This window comes from Bubalus bubalis, chromosome 16 (genome assembly GCF_019923935.1).
Source record: "Bubalus bubalis isolate 160015118507 breed Murrah chromosome 16, NDDB_SH_1, whole genome shotgun sequence".
NCBI lineage: Eukaryota > Metazoa > Chordata > Mammalia > Artiodactyla > Bovidae > Bubalus > Bubalus bubalis.
Genome location: NC_059172.1, coordinates 1,418,084 through 1,438,767, shown reverse-complemented (window position 1 = coordinate 1,438,767; position 20,684 = coordinate 1,418,084). Strand labels below are relative to the sequence as shown.

The window sequence follows — 20,684 nt, the reverse complement described above, 5'->3', positions numbered from 1 at the left end:
CATTAGCTAATCTCTCTCTCTCTCTTTCATGCACACTGCATGTAAACTAAATACAAAGGCCAAAAGTAATTGAATGGTATGGTTTTTATTTTCTCCTTTACTTGTATATTGTTTTTCAACTTTCTGCAACTCCTATATTTCTAATAAGAACAAGTTACTAAGATATATGCATTTAATCCTTAATAGCAAAGGGAGACAGAGAGACAGGGAGAGGGAAAATGACAGAGAGAATGAGGAAAAATATCAGAGACAATAGATTTTCCTGACTTTTATCTACTGGCTGTGCAACACTTAGCTAGTTATTATCTCCCAGTTGCCTCATCTATAAATGGGGCTAATAATCCTTTACCACCTCATTGGGTTGTTGCAGGGACTGAATGGCATAAAGGGCTCAAAACAGTAAGAGATGAATAAATGTTAGCGGTTGTCATTTCCATGATCATTCCTCACCATAAAGGGAAAAATAAGGCAGAACTAATCCTGAAGTAGCAAGGAGTTCTTCATAAAATTAGAAATGAGTTCTAAACCTAGACTCCAGAATATTGTTAATAAGTGATTATGTTTATTTCTATATTGTATTATTTCCCAGTCAGAGAAATTGTAAGCTCCGATTTTTGCTTTTTATGTTCCACCAACACCAAGTAGAGTGGAACTTGTGATATTCACTATAGACTGCATGTAGACAAGTGGACGGAGAAGGAAATGGCAACTCATTCCAGTGTTCTTGTCTGGAGAATCCCAGGGACGGGGGAGCCTGATGGACTGCCGTCTATGGGGTCGCACAGAGTTGGAAACGACTGAAGCGACTTAGCAGCAGCAGCAGCAGCAGCAGACTAGTGGAGAGGTTATGCTATGTGCATCTCATATACTAATATTTGTATTCCTCAGTAAATATATGCTGGATATGTTAAGAAGTAATTCTTTAACCCATTTTTGGATATGAAAGTAAAAATACATTTGTTTCATTTCAATTTATACTTTTATAACTTTAAAATCTTTCTGTTTACTCTTAGTACTTCCAACATATTCTCATCCATTCTGTCCGAGATGTGTAGAATTCCATGAAAATATTTTGAAAGTATAAACTCTCACCCACATTCCCAGTATATCAACACAATTAATCAGTTCAGTGAAAGTAAGTCCAGCTTTTGACCAATCACTCGCAGTGAAATCTTTCATCTTCCCAATACATTCTAGGAACAGACTCAGCCTCAACTAAAGTTATCTGTGTAACCCATATCTGCCAGAAAAGAATGACGAGCTGTGTGTGGTTTCACTTATCCCCGATAAAATTTATCCTAAAAATTTATGTTGTTAAAATTTGGAAAACTGCAGGAAAAGCAAAGATCTTGTAATATAGTCACTCTCTTCGAATGAATCTTTCTGTATGTGTTCACCAGCTTTCAAGATGGTTTGTAGCAGAAAAGGTGACTGATGTAAGTATTGGTTGGAGATTTTCACTAGGGAGATATAGCCTATTAAAACTTCTTCCAAATCTTATCCACTAAGGACATGGTCATTTGCCAGGTGGTGCAGAGTACAAAGTCAGGTTAAGAAAGCCAAGAATGTTGCTGGATAAAGAAGGACAATGTAAGGAAGAAAAGACTAAAAGTGACATTTAAGCCAACACTACCTGTACTTGCAGTGGGGAATCTCTGATGTCTGTTTCATCCAAGCTCTGGTCCCCAAACCCCCGAATTATTCAAAATAATAGTGGACAGCAACTTAAAGTAATTCAAAAGCCCAGTGGAATGGTACTTGAGTACTTTTCCATAGCATTATGGCATGACCAGCTGGACTTTTGTTCCACAGAAATAATGAATCACAGCTGTATATTGAAGTGGAACTCAAATTCATTATTATCTTTTACAACCATTCTCAGCAAGCATAAATTTAAAGGGTCCTTGGGATGGATAAAGTTGGGAAACACAGGCAAGCATTTCTGAGCTTAGGAAATTCCCCTGAAATTCAGTAAACTATTAGTTAAATTCAGCACTCAGTTAACTTGTACAACGTCTTGGGCTTCACAGACATCATTTCATGTGAGTCTCAATGATCTTGTTACCCCTATTTTACCAGTGAAAAAGAGACGGTAACAGAGTTCAAAATTATATCCTTGGGAAATTGCAGAACTAGATCTCAACAGTTGTCTCTCACTACAGAGTGAGACCTGAAATTTTAAGTTAGAGATTATCCTTGTCACTGAAAGTCAGAGAATTTGCGTAAGGAGAAAGGGAACCTAAGGACGAGTTTAGGAGGTCATGGACCTGCGGTAGGGGGAAGAGTTGAAGAAAGAAAGAAACAGGACTAAAAACCTTCCTCTCTGAAGAATCACATAGCTATAGACATAGCACAAAATCCACACTTCTCTATAAATCTTGCCTTCTCACCTTGACTCAGATCCCCCAGAATGACAGAGTTCTTGCCAAACATTGAAATCGTCTATTTCTATCTCTCCAAAATTTCAGATGGGGCCTACTGCAGTCAAAGATGGAACCTTTTGTCCATGAGCTGGCTGTTCACTCACAGCCAGAGAGAATGCCACACGGGGGATACTCTTAAATGTGTTAATAACGGCAGAGGTGAAATGGAAAGCACAATTAGGGAAAGAAAACTCTCCAGGCACTTGCTCTCTGGAGTCATGGTTGTCACGGAGTCTTCGTCCCTGCTAATTTCAGGCTCGATTTTACTCTGTCCCTTCTGGATCCATTCCCCACTTCCCCATAGTCCAATCATGATTGTTTGATTATAACTTTTCTTTTAATGAACTTGGAGTCATTAGAGCTGGAGATCCCTGGACCTAGGGATTATCTAGTTCAATGCATTCAATTTCCAGGTGAGGACCTGAAGCCAGTGCAGCTAAGGGATTTGCTCAAGAAAACATAACCAGTTGGTAAATTGCATGAAAAAAAAAAAATAAACATGTGTCCTTTCTGTTTACAAAGCACTTTATTTTAGATATATGCATACACATATTTTTTCAATTGCCTTTACTGAATCAATCATCATAGCAGCCCTGTGAGGCAGTCAAGATGATGTCATTTTCTATGTATAAGTGAGGAAATCAAGGCAATAAGGAGCACAAAAAATTAATAGATGACAAGGCCACGAATTATTGTGGTTACAACAATGAGCATTGGTATCAGCAAATCTGAGTTCATATCATCTTTTAGACTTGAGGATTTCATAATCTTCAGCAAATTAACCTCCCTAAGCCTCAGGACTGCCACCTCAGTGTTATCATGGAGCTGACAATAGTAGCTATTTCATAGAGTAGCTCTTCATGTGTGTGTATGTGTGCTTAATCACACAAGATTTTTTAAAAGCAAGATACATTATATAAAGATAAGAAAAGCAATAGAAAATTAATAAAATCAATGATTTTTGTAGGGATAACAAAGTGACAAAGCTTTAGACAGACTGAGAAAATGAGAGAAATTAACTCTGACCTTAACCCTAAGTGAACCTATGAGCCATGCCATGTGGAGCCAGCCAAGACTGACAGATCATGGTGGATAGGTCTGACAGAATGTGGTCCACTGGAGAAGGGAATGGCAAGCCAAACTTCCGTATTCTTGCCTTGAGAACCCCATGAACAGTGTGAAAAGGCCAAAGCGGGACACAGAAAGATGGACTCCCCAGGTGAGTAGGTGCCCAATATGCTACTGGAGATCAGTGGAGAAATAACTCCAGAAAGAATGAAGAGATGGAGCCAAAGCAAAAACAACATATAGGTTTGGATATGACTTGTGATGGAAGTAAAGTCCAATGCTGTAAACAGCAATATTGCATAGGAACCTGGAAGGTTAGGTCCATAAATCAAGGCAAATTAGAAGTGTCAAACAGGAGATGACAAGAGTGAACATTGACGTTTTAGGAATCAGTGATCTAAAATGGACCAGAATGGGTGAATTTACCTCAGATGACCATTATATCTACTACTGTGGGCAAGAATCCCTTAGTAGAAAAGGAGTAGCCATCATGGTCAACAAAAGAGTCTGAAGTGCAGTACTTGGATGCAATCTCAAAAAGGACAGTATGATCTCTGTTCATTTCCAAGGCAAACCATTCAATATCATGGTAATTCAAGTCTATACCCCAACCAGTAATGCTGAAGAAGCTGAAGTTGAACGGTTCTATGCAGACCTACAAGACTTTCTAGAACTAACACTCAAAAAAGATATGTGTTTTTTTTTTTTCATTATAGTGGACTGCAGTGCAAAAGTAGGGAGTCAAGAGACACCTGGGGTAACAGGCAAATTTGGCCTTGGAGTACAGAATGAAGCAGGGCAAAGACTAATAAGGGTTTTGCCAAGAGAACGCACTGGTCATAGCAAACACCCTCTTCCAGCAACACAAGAGAAGACTCTACACATAGAAATCACCAGGTGGTCAACACCAAAATCAGATTGATTATATTCTTTGTAGCCAAAGATGGAGAAGCTCTATACAGCCAGCAAAAATAAGACTGGGAGCTGACTGTGGCTCAGATCAGGAACTCCTTATTGCCAAATTCAGACTTAAATTAAAGAAAGTAGCAAAAACCACTAAACTATTCAGGTATGACCTAAATCAAATCCCTTATGACTATATAGTGGAAGTGACAAATAGATTCAAGGGATTAGATCTGATAGACAGAGTGTCTGAAAAACTATGGATGGAGGTTCGTGACATTGTACAGGAAGTAGTGATCAAGACCATCTCTAAGAAAAAGAAATGCAAAAAGGCAAAATGGTTTTCTGAGGAGGCCTTACAAATAGCTGAGAATAGAAGAGATGTGAAAGGCAAAGGAGAAAATCAAAGATATACCCACTTGACTGCAGAGTTTCAAAGAACAGCAAGGAGAGATAAGAAAGCCTTCCTCAGTGATCAGTGCAAAGAAATAGAGGAAAACAATAGAATGGGAAGACTAGAGATCTCTTCAAGAAAATTAGAGAAACCAAGGGAACGTTTCATGCAAAGATTGGCACAATTAAGGACAGAAATGGTATGGACCTAACAGAAGCAGAAGATATTAAGAAGAAGTGACAAGAATACACAGAACTATACAAAAAAGATCTTCACAACCCAGATAATCACGATGGTGTGATCACTCACTTAGAGCCAAACATCCTGGAAAGCAAAGTCAAGTGGGCCTTAGGAAGCATCACTACAAACAAAGCTAGTGAATGTGATGGAATTCCAGCTGAGCTATTTCAAATCCTAAAAGATGATGCTGTGAAAGTGCTGCACTCAATATGCCAGCAAATCTGGAAAACTCAGTAGTGGCCACAGGACTGGGAAAGGTCAGTTTTCATTCCAATCCCAAAGAAAGGCAATGCCAAAGAATGCTCAAACTACCGCACAATTGCACTCATCTCACAGGCTAGTAAAGTAATGCTCAAAATTCTCCAAACCAGGCTTCAGCAGTACAAGAACCATGAACTTCCAGTTTTAGAAAAGGCAGAGGAACCAGAGATCAAATTGTCAACATCCGTTGGATTATCAATAAACAAGAGAGTTTCCAGAAAAACATCTCCTTCTGCTTTATTGCCTATGGCAAAGACTTTGAATATGTGGATAACAACAAACTGTGGAAAATTCTTCAAGTGATGGGAATACCAGACCACCTGACCTGCCTCTTGATAAATTTGTATGCAAGTCAGGAAGCAACAGTTAGAACCAGACATGGAACAACAGACTGGTTCCAAATCGGGAAAGGAGTATGTCAAGGCTGTATGTTGTCACCATGCTTATTTAATTTATATGCAGAACTCCAGTACTCTTGCCTGGGAAATCCCATGGACGGAAGAGCCTGATAGGCTGCAGTCCATGGGGTCGCTAAGAGTTGGACACAACTGAGCGACTTCACTTTCCCTTTTCACTTTCATGCATTGGAGAAGGAAATGACAACCCACTCCAGTGTTCTCGCCCAGAGAATCCCAGGGACGGGGGAGTCTGGTGGGCTTCCATCTATGGGGTTGCACAGAGTTGGACACAACTGATGCTACTTAGCAGCAGCAGCAGAACATATCATGAGAAATGCTGAGCTGGATGAAGCACAAGCGGGAATCAAGATTGCCAGGAGAAATATCAATAATGTCAGATATACAGATGACACCACCCTTACGGCAGAAAGTGAAGAAGAACTAAAGATGAAAGTGAAACAAGAGAGTGAAAAAGTTGGCTTAAAGCTCAACATTGAGAAAACGAAGATCATGGCAACCTGTCCCATCACTTCATGGCAAATATATGGGGAAACAGTGACAGGCTTTATTTTGGGGGGCTCCAATATCACTGCAGATGGTGACTGCAGCCATGAAATCAAAAGACACTTGCTCCTCGGAAGAAAAGTTATGACCAACCTGGACAGTGTATTAAAAAGCAGAGACATTACTTTGCCAACAAAGGTCTGTCTAGTCAAAGCTATGGTTTTTCCAGAGGTCATGTATAGCTGTGAGAGTTGGACTATAAAGAAAGCTGAGCACTGAAGCATTGATGCTTTTGAACTGTGGTGCTGGAGAAGACTCTTGAGAGTCCCCTGGACTGCAAGGAAATCCAGCCAGTCCATCCTAAAGGAAATCAGTCCTGAATATTCATTGGAAGGACTGATGTTGAAACTCCAATACTTTGGCCACCTGATGCGAAGAACTGACTCATTTGAAAAGACTCTGATGCTGGGAAAGATTGAAGGCAGGAGGAGAAGGGGATAACAGAGGATGAGATGGTTGAATGGCGAGATGGTTGAATGGCATCACTAACTCAATGGACATGAGTTTGAGTAAACTCTGGGAGTTGGTGATGGACAGGGAGGCCTGGCATGCTGCAGTCCATGGGGTTGCAAAGAGTCAGACATGACTGAGCAACTGAACTGAACTGAACTGATACATTTGTCAAAACTCACTGAAATGTAATTTTTATTTATTTTTTAGAAATGTATGTATTTGGCTATTCTGGATCTTTGTTGCTGCACTCGGGCTCTTTCTAGTTGCCATGAATGGGGGCTACTCTCTCACTGTGGGGCATGAATTTCTTATTGCAGGGAGTAATATGTACTTTATATCACTTTGTTGAAGTCTGGGAAATCTGGCAAGTCAACAGTCAATACACATCTTGTTCTTATTTTTAAGCTGATCACGAGGACCAAAATTTACATCCTCCTACTGCAGAAGAAAATTGGCCAGAGTTAAGAACCCTGCCTATTTTCAATCTATTTCGTGTTTTGCACCTTAAGGTTTCCTGGTAAATATCAGCTTTAAAGTAACTCTAACCATTCTACTCCAACCATTATATCACACCATACAACCACAAGTTTCTGGGACATAAAATGTTGAACACATATAAAAGAAAAGAATTTATACCAGTTTTTCATATTTGTTCTTGCTCTACAGTATGAAATATTTAGTAATTTTATTATGTTCATGAATTCTCACACAATTCTCATCACATTAAACATGTTTAGATGCTTGGAATAGCAGAAATTATTTGGTAGCATGATCATACTGTCTATGTCCAACAAGGGTGTGCTCAGCTGCATCTGATTCTTCAGTCCCATGCACTGTAGCCCACCAGGCTCCTCTGCCCATATGATTTTTCGAGGCAAGTATACTGGAGTGGGTTGCCATTTCCTACTCCAAGGGATCTTCCAAACCCAGGGATCACACCTGTGTCTCTTGCATTTCCTGCATTGGCAGGCAGTTTCTTTATCACTAGCACCACCTGGGAAGCCTGCCATCTAGGGTGAATTTTCCAAATTTAATGGGAGAGAGAGATTTGAGTCCTACAATATCAGAAATCTCTATTGACTGTGACATAGATTTTTAATATCATCCCCATGAGAACTCCCCATTCTACACTACAAGCAAGAAATTACATCATGGAACTCATGAGGAAATGGCACCGAAGGGAACACATGCTTCATTCCTTTCCTCTGTATGATTGACATCACCTCTGCCTTATTAGAGTGGTGGAGCCCAGGATATACTCCCAAACTATTAGGTAATTGTCCCTGAGAAGGACTTACACAAATATAAGCTATGTCATACTGGTCTTTCCAGGAGGCACAATCAGGCCAATGAAGTGAAGTGAAGTGAAAGTTGCTCAGTCGTGTCCGACTCTTTGCAACCCCATGGACTATAGAGTCCATGGATTTCTGCAGGCCAGGATACAGGAGTGGGTAGCCTTTCCCTTCTTCAGGGGATCTTCTCAACCCAGGGATCAAACTCAGGTTTCCCGCATTGCAGGCAGACTCTTTACCAGCTGAACCACCAGGGAAGCCCAATCAGGCCAATGGTACACTTGTTTCTGCCCAAAGGTATGTTCCCTCTCTGCGTACATTCTCATCAGAAACACAAAACAAACACTGGCCACCACGAAGTCCGGATTATGTTGTGTCAGAATATCTGGGAGACAAGGTTTACACACTCCTGAGGCCTCTGTCAGCTGTCTCTCCTTCAGGGTCAGAAGCCCGAGATGGAACAGGGCTCCCTCTCAGAAGCGAAAAAGAAGCAACAAAACACTAAACTCCAGTGTTTCACAAATACTTGTGGATGTATCAATAAATGATGAGGCCTCTCTTCATGTAGGCTGAAAGTAAAGAGGCCCTAGGGTGTAAAAATACTGTTTGTGTAGCATGATCCAACTGTTCATCCATTTGGGGATATTATGTGTCAAATTAAGCTTTCTTGGTCCAAAAGCAGTATGACTTTTGTTATACTTCATTCATAAGAATGTTATTGTGTAAGGTGACTCTGACAGGAAAAATCCATCTGAAATCTCAGAATCTGTGGCCTCAGCAATACCTGCTCTTCTTTTGCAACCTTCTCAAGGCATCTTTGATTTCTTGGTTCCTCAGACTGTATATCAAGGGATTCAACATGGGAATCATCACAGTGTAGAAGAATGACGCAAATCTGTCAAAGCTGGAGGAACCACCAGAGCTGGAACTCAAATAGACAAACATACCTGAGGTATAGAAGAGAGTGACTGCTGTCAGGTGGGAGGCACAGGTGTTGAAAGCCTTGGACCTGCCACTTGAGGTCGTGATCTTCATGATGGAGATGACAATGTAGACATAGGATATCATGATAACAGAAACATTTACTACCCCAAAGATCATTGTAAATATAACAGTTAAGAGATGTAAAAAGAAAGTGTCAGTGCAGGATAGAACTAACAGCTGGGGCAGGTCACAGAAGAAGTGGTTGATGACATTAGGCCCACAGAAGTGGAGCTGGAGCATGAAACACAATTGGAATACAGTAGCAGAGAGTCCAGCCAAGTAGGATCCCAGCACCATCCGACCACAAAGAGCGGGCGACATGACTGACGAATAAAGAAGTGGGTTACAAATGGCAGCATATCGATCATAGGCCATGGCGGTCATGAGGCAAGACTCACTCAACCCCATGGTGGAGAATACAAAATTCTGAATAACACAATCCACATAGGTGATAATTTGCCGCTCCTGGAAGAAGTCATAGAGCATCTTTGGGGCTGTGGAGGTCACATAGCAGATGTCCATGAAGGACAGGTTACTGAGAAAGAAGTACATGGGGGTGTGGAGGTGGGAGTCCATTCTTATTAAGATGAGGAGCGACAGGTTCCAAGTCAGGGTCAAAATGTATATCACCAGGAACACCACAAAGAGCACTACTATGATTCTGGGAAAATCTGAGAATCCCAACAAGATAAAATGAGTGATCTCTGTGATATTTCCTCCTCCAATCATTGGCTTGATGCTCCTAAAATCAGAAAAGAGACAAGAGAATGCATTGCCCACTCATGAAGTGATAGCATTACAAGTCTCATATACACCATATTTTCCCCCATTGAGCACTGGAAAAGTGGAAATGCTCCACTGTCCTAGGGCAAGACCCCAGCTTTTCATCTTGAATGGTCAAGAAATGCCTTCTCAATGTTCCATGGACTACAGAGTCCATGGAGTTCTCCAGGCCAGAATACTGGAATGGGTAGCCTTTCCCTTCTCCAGGGGGTCTTCCCAACCCATAGTTCGAACCCAGGTCTCCTGCATTGCAAGCAGATTCTTTAACAGCTGAGCCACCAGGGAAGCCCAAGAAGAGTGGATTGAGTAGCCTATCATTTCTCCAGCAGATCTTCCCAACCCAGGAATTGAACTGGTGTCTTTGCAGTTGCAGAATTGCAGACAGATTCTTTACCAGCTGAGCCCCAAGGGAAGCCAAAGTATTTTATGAGGTCTCACAAAAATTAAAAGCCATATTTTTTTAATTGACTGAAGCTTTGAAATAAAGCAGTCTATCTCTGCCAAAGCAATTCAAATTTTGTGCTTGTGTATGATGAAGAAACCTTTGGTTAAAACAACAGGGATTTTAAAGACATCTGATGATTTAATATATGTGACTGTTGCTTTATAATAATAAAAGGATAAGCAGCATCATTTCAGGATAAATTTGAACTAGCCCTTCTTCCCATGATGGTCAGCCAGATGGGTTTTCAAAAATTACTTCTTTGCCCATAAAAAATTACCCTGTTTATGGAGCTGGTTCAGCCCCCGGGATTGGGGGAAGCATGCCAAGGGTGCCCCAGGAAATCCGACGGTCGTCTGATTTCCTGGACCCCAAATGCAGAGGGGCTAGCAGTCCGGGTGGACGCAATCCAGATGTTTTATCAACGGTGCTGTATAGATGGAGAAGTCTTGAGGCTACTGTAAAAATAAGACTGAAAATCAGAAGCAGGAGGCTTAAGTCCAAATCCTGAGAACACCAGAGAACTCCTGACTCCAGGGAACATTAATTGACAGGACTTCATCAAATGCCTCCATACCTACACTAAAACCAAGCACCTCCCAAGGGCCAACAAGTTCCAGAGCAAGACATACCATGCAAATTCTCCAGCAACACAGGAACACAGCCCTGAGCTTCAATACACAGGCTGCCCAAAGTCACTCCAAAACCATAGACATCTCACAACTCATTACTGGACACCTCATTGCACTCGAGAGAAGAAATCCAGCTCCACCCAACAGAACACCAAGACAAACTTCCCTAACCAGGAAACCTTGACAAGCCACCCATACAACCCCATCCACACCCTGGAAACTCAACAATAAATAGAACTCCACAAACTGCCAGAATACAGAAAGGCCACCCCAAACACAGCAATATAAACAAGATGAAGAGACAGAGGAATACCCAGCAGGTGAAGGAACAGGATAAATGCCCACCAAACCAAACAAAAGAGGAAGAGATAGGGAATCTACCTGATAAAGAATTCCAAATAATGATAGTGAAAACGATCCAAAATCTTGAAAACAAAATGAAATCACAGATAAATAGCCTGGAGACAAGGATTGAGAAGATGCAACAAAGATTTAACAAGGACATAGAAGAAATAAAAAAACAGTCAATATATACTGAATAATGCAATAAATGAGATCAAAAACACCCTAGAGGGAACAAATAGTAGAATAATGGATGCAGAAGACAGGATTAGTGAGGTAGAAGATAGAATGGTAGAAATAAATGAATCAGAGAGGAAAAAAGAAAAACGATTTAAAGAAATGAGGACAATCTCAAAGACCTCTGGGACAATGTTAAATGCCCCAATATTTGAATCACAGGAGTCCCAGAAGTAGAAGACAATAAGAAAGACCATGAGAAAATACATCAGCAGATGATAGTTAAAAATTTTCCTAAAATGGGGAAAGAAATAATCACCCAAGTCCAAGAAACCCAGAGAGTTCCAAACAGGATAAACTCAAGGCCAAACACCCCAAGATACATATTAATCAAATTAACAAAGATCAAACACAAAGAATAAATATTAAAAGCAGCAAGGGAAAAACCACAAATAACACACAAGGGGATACCCATAAGAAAAACAGCTGATCTTTCTTTTTTTTTTTTAATTTTATTTTATTTTTAAACTTTACATAATTGTATTAGTTTCAATAGAAACTCTATAAGCCAGGAGGGAATGGCAGGACATACTTAAAGTGATGAAAGAAAATAACCTACAGCCCAGATTACTGTACCCAGCAAGGATCTCATTCAAATATGAAGGAGAAATCAAAAGCTTTACAGACAAGCAAAAGCTGAGAGAATTCAGCACTACCAAACCAACTCTCCAAAAAATGATAAAGGATCTTCTCTAGACAGGAAACACAGAAAGGGTGTATAAACACGAACCCAAAACAATAAAGTAAATGGCAACGGAATCATGCTTATCAATAATTACTTTAAATGTAAATAGGTTGAATGCCCCAACCAAAAGACAAAGACTGGCTGAATGGATAAAAACAATACCCCTATATATGTTGTCTACAAGAGACCCACATCGAAACAAGGGACACATACAGACTGAAAGTGAAGGGCTGGAAAAAGATATTCCATGCAAATAGAGACCAAAATAAAGCAGGGGTAGCAATACTCATATCAGATAAAATTGACTTTAAGACAAAGGCTGTGAAAAGAGACAGGGAAGGACACTACATAATGATCAAAGGATCAATCCAAGAAGAAGATATAACAATCATAAATATATATGCACCCAACATAAGAGCACTGCAATATGTAAGACAAATGCTAACAAGTATGAAAGGAGAAATTAACAATAACACAATAATAGTGGGACACTTTAATGCCCCAATCACACCTATGGATAGATCAACTAAACAGAAGATTAACAAGGAAACACAAACTTTAAATGATACGATAGACTAGTTAGACATAATTGGTATCTATAGGACATTTCACACCACAATAATGAATTTCACCTTTTTTCTCAAACTCACAAGAAACCTTCTCCAGGATAGATCACATCCTGGGCCATAAATATACCCTTGGTAAATTCAAAAAAATTGAAATCATTCCAACCATCTTTTCTGACCACAATGCAGTAAGATTAGATCTCAATTACAGAAGAAAAACTATTAAAAATTCAAACATATGGAGGCTGAACAACACGCTGCTGAATAACCAACAAATCACAGAAGAAATCAAAAAAGAAATCAAAATATGCATAGAAATGAATGAAAATGAAAACACAACAACCCAAAACCTGTGGGACACTGTAAAAGCAGTGCTAAGGGGAAAGTTCATAGCAATATAGGCATACCTCAAGAAACAAGAAAAAAGTCCAATAAATAACCTAACTCTACACCTAAAGCAGCTAGAATAGGAAGAAATTAAGAACCCCAGGATTACTAGAAGGAAAGAAATCTTAAAAATTAGGGCAGAAATAAATGCAAAAGAGACCATAGCAAAAGTCAACAAAGCCAAAAGTTGGTTCTTTGAGAGGATAAATAAAATTGACAAACCATTAGCCAGACTCATAAAGAAACAAAGGGAGAAAAATCAAATCAATAAAATTAGAAATGAAACTGGAAAGATCACAACAGACAACACAGAAATACAAAGGATCACAAGAGACTACTATCAGCAATTATATGCCAATAAAATGGACAACTTGGAAGAAATGGACAAATTCTTGGAAAAGGACAACTTTCCAAAACTGAACCAGGAAGAAATAGAAAATCTTAACAGACCCAACACAGTTATGGAAATTGAAACTGTAATCAGAAATCTTCCAGCAAACAAAAGCTCAGGTCCAAATGGCTTCACAGCTGAATTCTACCAAAAATTTAGAGAAGACCTAACACCTATCCTCCTCAAACTCTTCCAAAAAATTGCAGAGGAAGGTAAAGTTCCAAACTCATTCTATGAGGCCGCCATCACCCTAATACCAAAACCTGACAAAGATCCCACAAAAAAAGAAAACTACAGGCCAATATCACTGATGAACATAGATGCAAAAATCCTTAACAAAATTCTAGCAATCAGAATCCAACAACACATTAAAAAGATCATACACCATGACCAAGTGGGCTTTATCCCAGGGATGCAAAGACTCTTCAATATCCACAAATCAATCAATGTAATACACCACATTAACAAATTGAAAAATAAAAGCCATATGACTATCTCAATAGATGCAGAGAAAGCCTTTGATAAAATTCAGCACCCATTTATGATACAAACTCTCCAGAAAGCAAGAATAGAAGGAACATAACTCAACATAATAAAAGCTATATATGACAAACCCACAGCAAACATTATCCTCAATGGTGAAAAATTGAAAGCATTTCCCATAAAGTCAGGAACAAGACAAGGGTGCCCACTTTCACCACTACTATTCAACATAGGTTTGGAAGTTTTGGCCACAGCAATCAGAGCAGAAAAAGAAATAAAAGGAATCCAAATTGGAAAAGAAGAAGTAAAACTCTCACTGCTTGCAGATGACATGATCCTCTACATAGAAAACCCTAAAGACTCCACCAGAAAATTTCTAGAGCTAATCAATGAATATAGTAAAGCTGTAAGACATAAAATCAACACAAAGAAAACCCGTGCATTCCTATACACTAGTAATGAGAAAATAGAGAAATTAAGGAAACCATTGCAATGAAAAGAATAAAAACATAGGAATATATCTACCTAAAGAAACAAAAGACCTACATATAGAAAACTATAAAACACTGGTGAAAGAAATCAAAGACAACCCAAATGGATGGAGAAATATACCGTGTTCATGGATTGGAAGAATCAATATAGTGAAAATGAGTATGCTACCCAAAGCAATCTATAGATTCAATGAAATCCCAATCAAGCTAACAACAGTATTTTTAACAGCGCTAGAACAAATAATTTCACAATCTGTATGGAAAAAAAAAAAAAAAAAAAAAACTCAAATAGCCAAAGCAATCTTGAGAAAGAAGAATGGAACTGGAGGAATCAACCTGCCTGACTTCAGGCTCTATTACAAAGCCACAGTCATTAAGACAGTATGGTACTGACACAAAGACATAAATATAGATCAATTGAACAAAACAGAAACCCCAGAGATAAATCCATGCACCTATGAACACCTAGGCAAACCATTCAGTATCACAGTAATCCAAGTCTATGCCTCAACCAGTAACGCTGAAAAAGCTGAAGTTGAATAATTCTATGAAGACCTACAAGACTTTTTAGAACTAACACGCAAAAAAAAAAAAAATGTCCTTTTCATTATAGGGGACTGGAATGCAGAAGTAGGAAGTAAAGGAACACCTGGGGTAACAGGCAAATTTGGCCTTGGAATACAGAATGAAGTAGGGCAAAGGCTAATAGAGTTCTGCCAAGAGAATGCACTGGTCATAGCAAAGACCCTCTTCCAATACCACAAGAGAAGACTGTACACATGGACATCACCAGATGGTCAACACCGAAATCAGATTAATTATATTCTTTGTAGCCAAAGGTGGAGACGCTCTATACAGTCAGCAAAAATAAGACTGGGAGCTGACTGAGGCTCAGATCATGAACTCCTTATAGCCAAATTCATATTTAAATTGAAGAAAGTATGGAAAACAACTAGATCATTCAGTTCAGTTCAGTTCAGTTGTTCAGTTGTGTCCAACTCTTTGCGACCCCATGAATTGCAGCACGCCAGGCCTCCCTGTCCATCACCAACCCCTGGAGTTCACTCAGACTCATGTCCATAAAGTCAGTGATGCCATCCAGCCATCTCATCCTCTGTCATCCCCTTCTCCTTCTGCCCCCAATCCCTCCCAGCATCAGAGTCTTTTCCAATGAGTCAACTCTTTGCATGAGGTGGCCAAAGTACTGGAGTTTCAGCTTTAGCATCATTCCTTTCAAAGAAATCCCAGGGCTGATCTCCTTCAGAATGGACTGGTTGGATCTCCCTGCAGTCTAAGGGACTCTCAAGAGTCTTCTCCAACACCACACTTCAAAAGCATCAATTCTTCAGCGCTCAGCCTTCTTCACAGTCCAACTCTCACATCCATACATGACCACTGGAAAAACCATAGCCTTGACTAGATGGACCTTTGTTGGCAAAGTAATGTCTCTGCTTTTAATATGCTATCTAGGTTGATCATAACCTTCCTTCCAAGGAGCAAGCATCTTTTAATTTCATGGCTGCAGTCACCATCTGCAGTAATTTTGGAGCCCCAAAAAATAAAGTCTGGCACTGTTTCCACTGTTTCCCCATCTATTTCTCAGGAAGTAATGGGATCGAATGATATGATCTTCGTTTTCTGAATGTTGAGCTTTAAGCCAACTTTTTCACTCTCCACTTTCACTTTCATCAAGAGGCTTTTTAGTTCCTCTTCACTTTCTGCCATAAGGGTGGTGTCATCTGCATATCTGAGGTGATTGATATTTCTCCCGGCAATCTTGATTTCAGCTTGTGCTTCTTCCAGCCCCGCGTTTCTCATGATGTACTCTGCATAGAAGTTAAATAAGCAGGATGACAATATACAGCCTTGACGTACTCCTTTTCCTATTTGGACCAGTCTGTTGTTCCACGGCCCGTTCTAACTGTTGCTTCCTGACCTGCATACAGATTTCTCAAAAGGCAGGTCAGGTGGTCTGGTATTCCCATCTCTTTCAGAATTTTCCACAGTTTATTGTGATCCACACAGTCCAAGGCTTTGGCATAGTCAATAAAGCAGAAATAAATGTTTTTCTGGAACTCTCTTGCTTTTTCCACGATCCAGCAGATGTTGGCAATTTGATCTCTGGTTCCTCTGCCTTTTCTTAAGCCATCTTGAACATCAGGAAGTTCACGGTTCACATATTGCTGAAGCCTGGCTTGGAGAATTTTGAGCATTACTTTACTACCATGTGAGATGAGTGCAATTGTGCAGTAGTTTGAGCATTCTTTGGCATTGCCTTTCTTTGGGATTGGAATGAAAACTGACCTTTTCCAGTCCTGTGGCCACTACTGAGTTTTCCAGATTTGCTGGCATATTGAGTGCAGCACTTTCACAGCATCATCTTCCAGGATTTGAAATAGCTCAACTGGAATTCCATCACCTACCCTAGCTTTGTTCATAGTGATGCTTTCTAAGGCCCACTTGACTTCACATTCCAGGATGTCTGTCTCTACGTCAGTGATCACATCATCGTGATTATCTGGGTCATGAGGATCTTTTTTGTACAGTTCTTCTGTGTATTCTTGCCACCTCTTCTTAATATCTTGTGCTTCTGTTAGGTCCATACCATTTCTGTCCTTCATCGAACCCAACTTTCCATGAAATATTCCCTTGGTATCTCTAATTTTCTTGAAGAGATCTCTAGTCTTTCCCATTCTGTTGTTTTCCTTTGTTTCTTTGCATTGATCGCTGAGGAAGGCTTTCTTATCTCTTCTTGTTATTCTTTGGAACTCTGCATTTAGATGCTTACGTCTTGCCTTTTCTCCTTTGCTCTTCTCTTCTCTTCTTTTCAAAGCTACTTGTAAGGCCCCCTCAGACAGCCATTTTGCTTTTTTGCATTTCTTTTCCATGGGGATAGTCTTGATCCCTGTCTCCTGTACAATGTCATGAACCTCATTCCATAGTTCATCAGGCATTCTACCTATCAGATCTAGGCCCTTAAATCTATTTCTCACTTCCACTGCATACTCATAAGGAATTTGATTTAGGTCATACCTGAATGGTCTAGTGGTTTTCCCTACTTTCTTCAATTTCAGTCTGAACTTGGTAATAAGGAGTTCATGATATGAGTCATAGTCAGCTCCCAGTCTTGTTTTTGTTGACTTTATAGAGCTTCTCCATCTTTGGCTGCAAAGAATATAATCAATCTGATTTCGGTGTTGACCATCTGGTGATGTCCATGTGTAGAGTCTTCCCTTGTGTTGTTGGGAAAGGGTGTTTGCTATTACCAGTGCATTTTCTTGGAAAAACTCTATTAGCCTTTGCCCTGCTTCATTCCATATTCCAAGGACAAATTTGCCTGTTATTCCAGGTGTTCCTTGACTTCCTACTTTTGCATTCCAGTCCTCTATAATGAAAAAAAGCATCTTTTTTGGGTGTTAGTTCTAGAAAGTCTTGTAGGTCTGCATAGAACCATTCAACTTCAGCTTCTTCAGTGTTACTTGTTGCGGCATAGACTTGGATTACTGTGATATTGAATGGTTTGCCTTGGAAAAGAACAGAGATCATTCTGTCATTTTTGAGATTGCATCTAAGTACTGCATTACGGACTCTTTTGTTGACCATGATGGCTATTCCATTTCTTCTGAGGGATTCCTGTCCGCGGTAGTAGATATAATGGCCATCTGAATTAAATTCACCCATTCCAGTCTATTTGAGTTCGCTGATTCCTAGAATGTCATATTCACTCTTGCCATGTCTTGTTTGACCACTTCCAATTTGCCTTGATTCATGGACCTGACATTCCAGGTTCCTATGCAATATTGCTCTTTACAGCATCAGACCTAGCTTCTATCACCAGTCACATCCACAGCTGGGTATTGTTTTTGCTTTGGCTCCATTCCTTCATTCTTTCTGGAGTTATTTCTCCACTCATCTCCAGTAGCATATTGGGCACCTACTGACCTGGGGAGTTCCTCTTTCAGTATCCTATCATTTTGCCTTTTCATACTGTTCATGGGGTTCTCAAGGCAAGAATACTGAAGTGGTTTGCCATTCCCTTCTCCAGTGGACCACATTCTGTCAGATCTCTGCACCATGACCCACCCATCTTGGGTTGCCCCACGGGCATGGCTTAGTTTCATTGAGTTAGACAAGGCTGTGGTCCTAGTGTGATTAGATTGACTAGTTTCCTGTGAGTATGGTTTCAGCATGTCTGCTCTCTGATGCCCACTTGCAACACCTACCATCTTATTTGGGTTTCTCTTACCTTGTGCGTGGTGTATCTCTTCAAGGCTGCTCCAGCAAAGAGCAGCCGCTGCTCCTTACCTTGGACGAGGGGTATCTCTTCACCGCCGCCCTTCCTGACCTTCAACGTGGGCTAGCTTCTCTAGGCCCTCCTGCCACCACTCAGCCACCACTGCTTGGACGTGAAATTGGTCTTCCCAGCTGCCACCACTGGCCTAGGGTGTGGCGTAGCTCCTCTCGGCCACTGCCCCTGACCTCGTACTTAGGTAGCTCTTCTCAGCTGTTCCTGCACCGTAGCAGCCTGGCACTTTAGGCCACTGCCCTTGACCTCAGATGTGGGGTACCTCCTCTCGGCCACACTTCAGTGTGCCGGTTGCAGCCGGGTATGACTTAAATCAAATTCCCTATGATTATACAGTGGAAGTGAGAAATAGATTTAAGGGATTAGATTTGATATATAGAGTGTCTGATGAACTATGGATTGAAGTTCATGACATTGTACAGGAGACAGGGATCAAGACCATCCCCATGGAAAAGAAATGCAAAAAAGCAAAATGGCCGTCTGGGGAGGCCTTACAAATAGCTGTGAAAAGAAGAGAAGAGAAAAGCAAAGGAGAAAAGGCAAGACGTAAGCATCTAAATGCAGAGTTCCAAAGAATAACAAGAAGAGATAAGAAAACCTTCCTCAGCGATCAATGCAAAGAAATAAAGGAAAACAACAGAATGGGAAAGACTAGAGATCTCTTCAAGAAAATTAGAGATACCAAGGGAATATTTCATGGAAAGATGGGCTCGATGAAGGACAGAAATAGTATGGACCTAACAGAAGCACAAGATATTAAGAAGAGGTGGCAAGAATACACAGAAGAACTGTACAAAAAAGATCCTCATGACCCAGATAATCACGATGATGTGATCACTGACGTAGAGACAGACATCCTGGAATGTGAAGTCAAGTGGGCCTTAGAAAGCATCACTATGAACAAAGCTAGGGTAGGTGATGGAATTCCAGTTGAGCTATTTCAAATCCTGGAAGATGATGCTGTGAAAGTGCTGCACTCAATATGCCAGCAAATCTGGAAAACTCAGTAGTGGCCACAGGACTGGAAAAGGTCAGTTTTCATTCCAATCCCAAAGAAAGGCAATGCCAAAGAATGCTCAAACTACTGCACAATTGCACTCATCTCACATGGTAGTAAAGTAATGCTCAAAATTCTCCAAGCCAGGCTTCAGCAATATGTGAACCGTGAACTTCCAGATGTTCAAGCTGGTTTTAGAAAAGGAAGAGGAACCAGAGATCCAATTGCCAACATCTGCTGGTTCATGGAAAAAGCAAGAGAATTACAGAAAAACATCTATTTCTGCTTTATTGACTATGCCAAAGCCTTGGACTGTGTGGATCACAATAAACTGTGGAAAATTCTGAGAGAGATGGGAATACCAGACACCTGACCTGCCTCTTGAGAAACCTATATGCAGGTCAGGAAGCAACAGTTAGAATGGGCCGTGGAACAACAGACTGGTTCCAAATAGGAAAAGGAGTACGTCAGGCTGTATATTATCACCCTGCTTATTTAACTTCTATGCAGAGTACATTATGAGAAACGCGGGGCTGGAAGAAGCACAAGCTGAAATCAAGATTGCCGGGAGAAATATCAATCACCTCAGATATGCAGATGACACCACCCTTATGGCAGAAAGTGAAGAGGAGGAGGAGCCAAGATGGCGGAGGAGTAGGACGGGGAGAACACTTTCTCCCCCACAAATTCATCAAAAGAGCATATAAACGTCGAGTAAATTCCACAAAACAACTTCTGAATGCCGGCAGAGGACATCAGGCACCCAGAAAAGCAACCCAAGTCTTCGAAAGGAGGTAGGAAAAAATATAAAAGACAAAAAAAGAGACAAAAGAGGGAGGGACGGAGTTCCGTCCCGGGAAGGGAGTCTTAAAAAGAGAGAAGTTTGCAAACACCAGGAAACCCTCTCACTGCCGAATCTGTGCCGAGCTTTGGAAGCACAGAGGGCAACATAAAAGGGAGAA

At 40.5% G+C, this 20,684-nt stretch overlaps 1 protein-coding gene across 1 annotated transcript; it reads right to left on the bottom strand.

The window, feature by feature from the left end:
• Positions 1 to 8,675: 8,675 nt before the first annotated feature.
• LOC102392141 (olfactory receptor 5AN1-like) lies at positions 8,676 to 9,736 on the bottom strand. The gene has a single exon (XM_006068075.4). The coding sequence runs from the start codon at positions 9,707 to 9,709 to the stop codon at positions 8,771 to 8,773; it is 939 nt and encodes a 312-aa protein (XP_006068137.4). The 5' UTR covers positions 9,710 to 9,736; the 3' UTR covers positions 8,676 to 8,770.
• Positions 9,737 to 20,684: the final 10,948 nt, after the last annotated feature.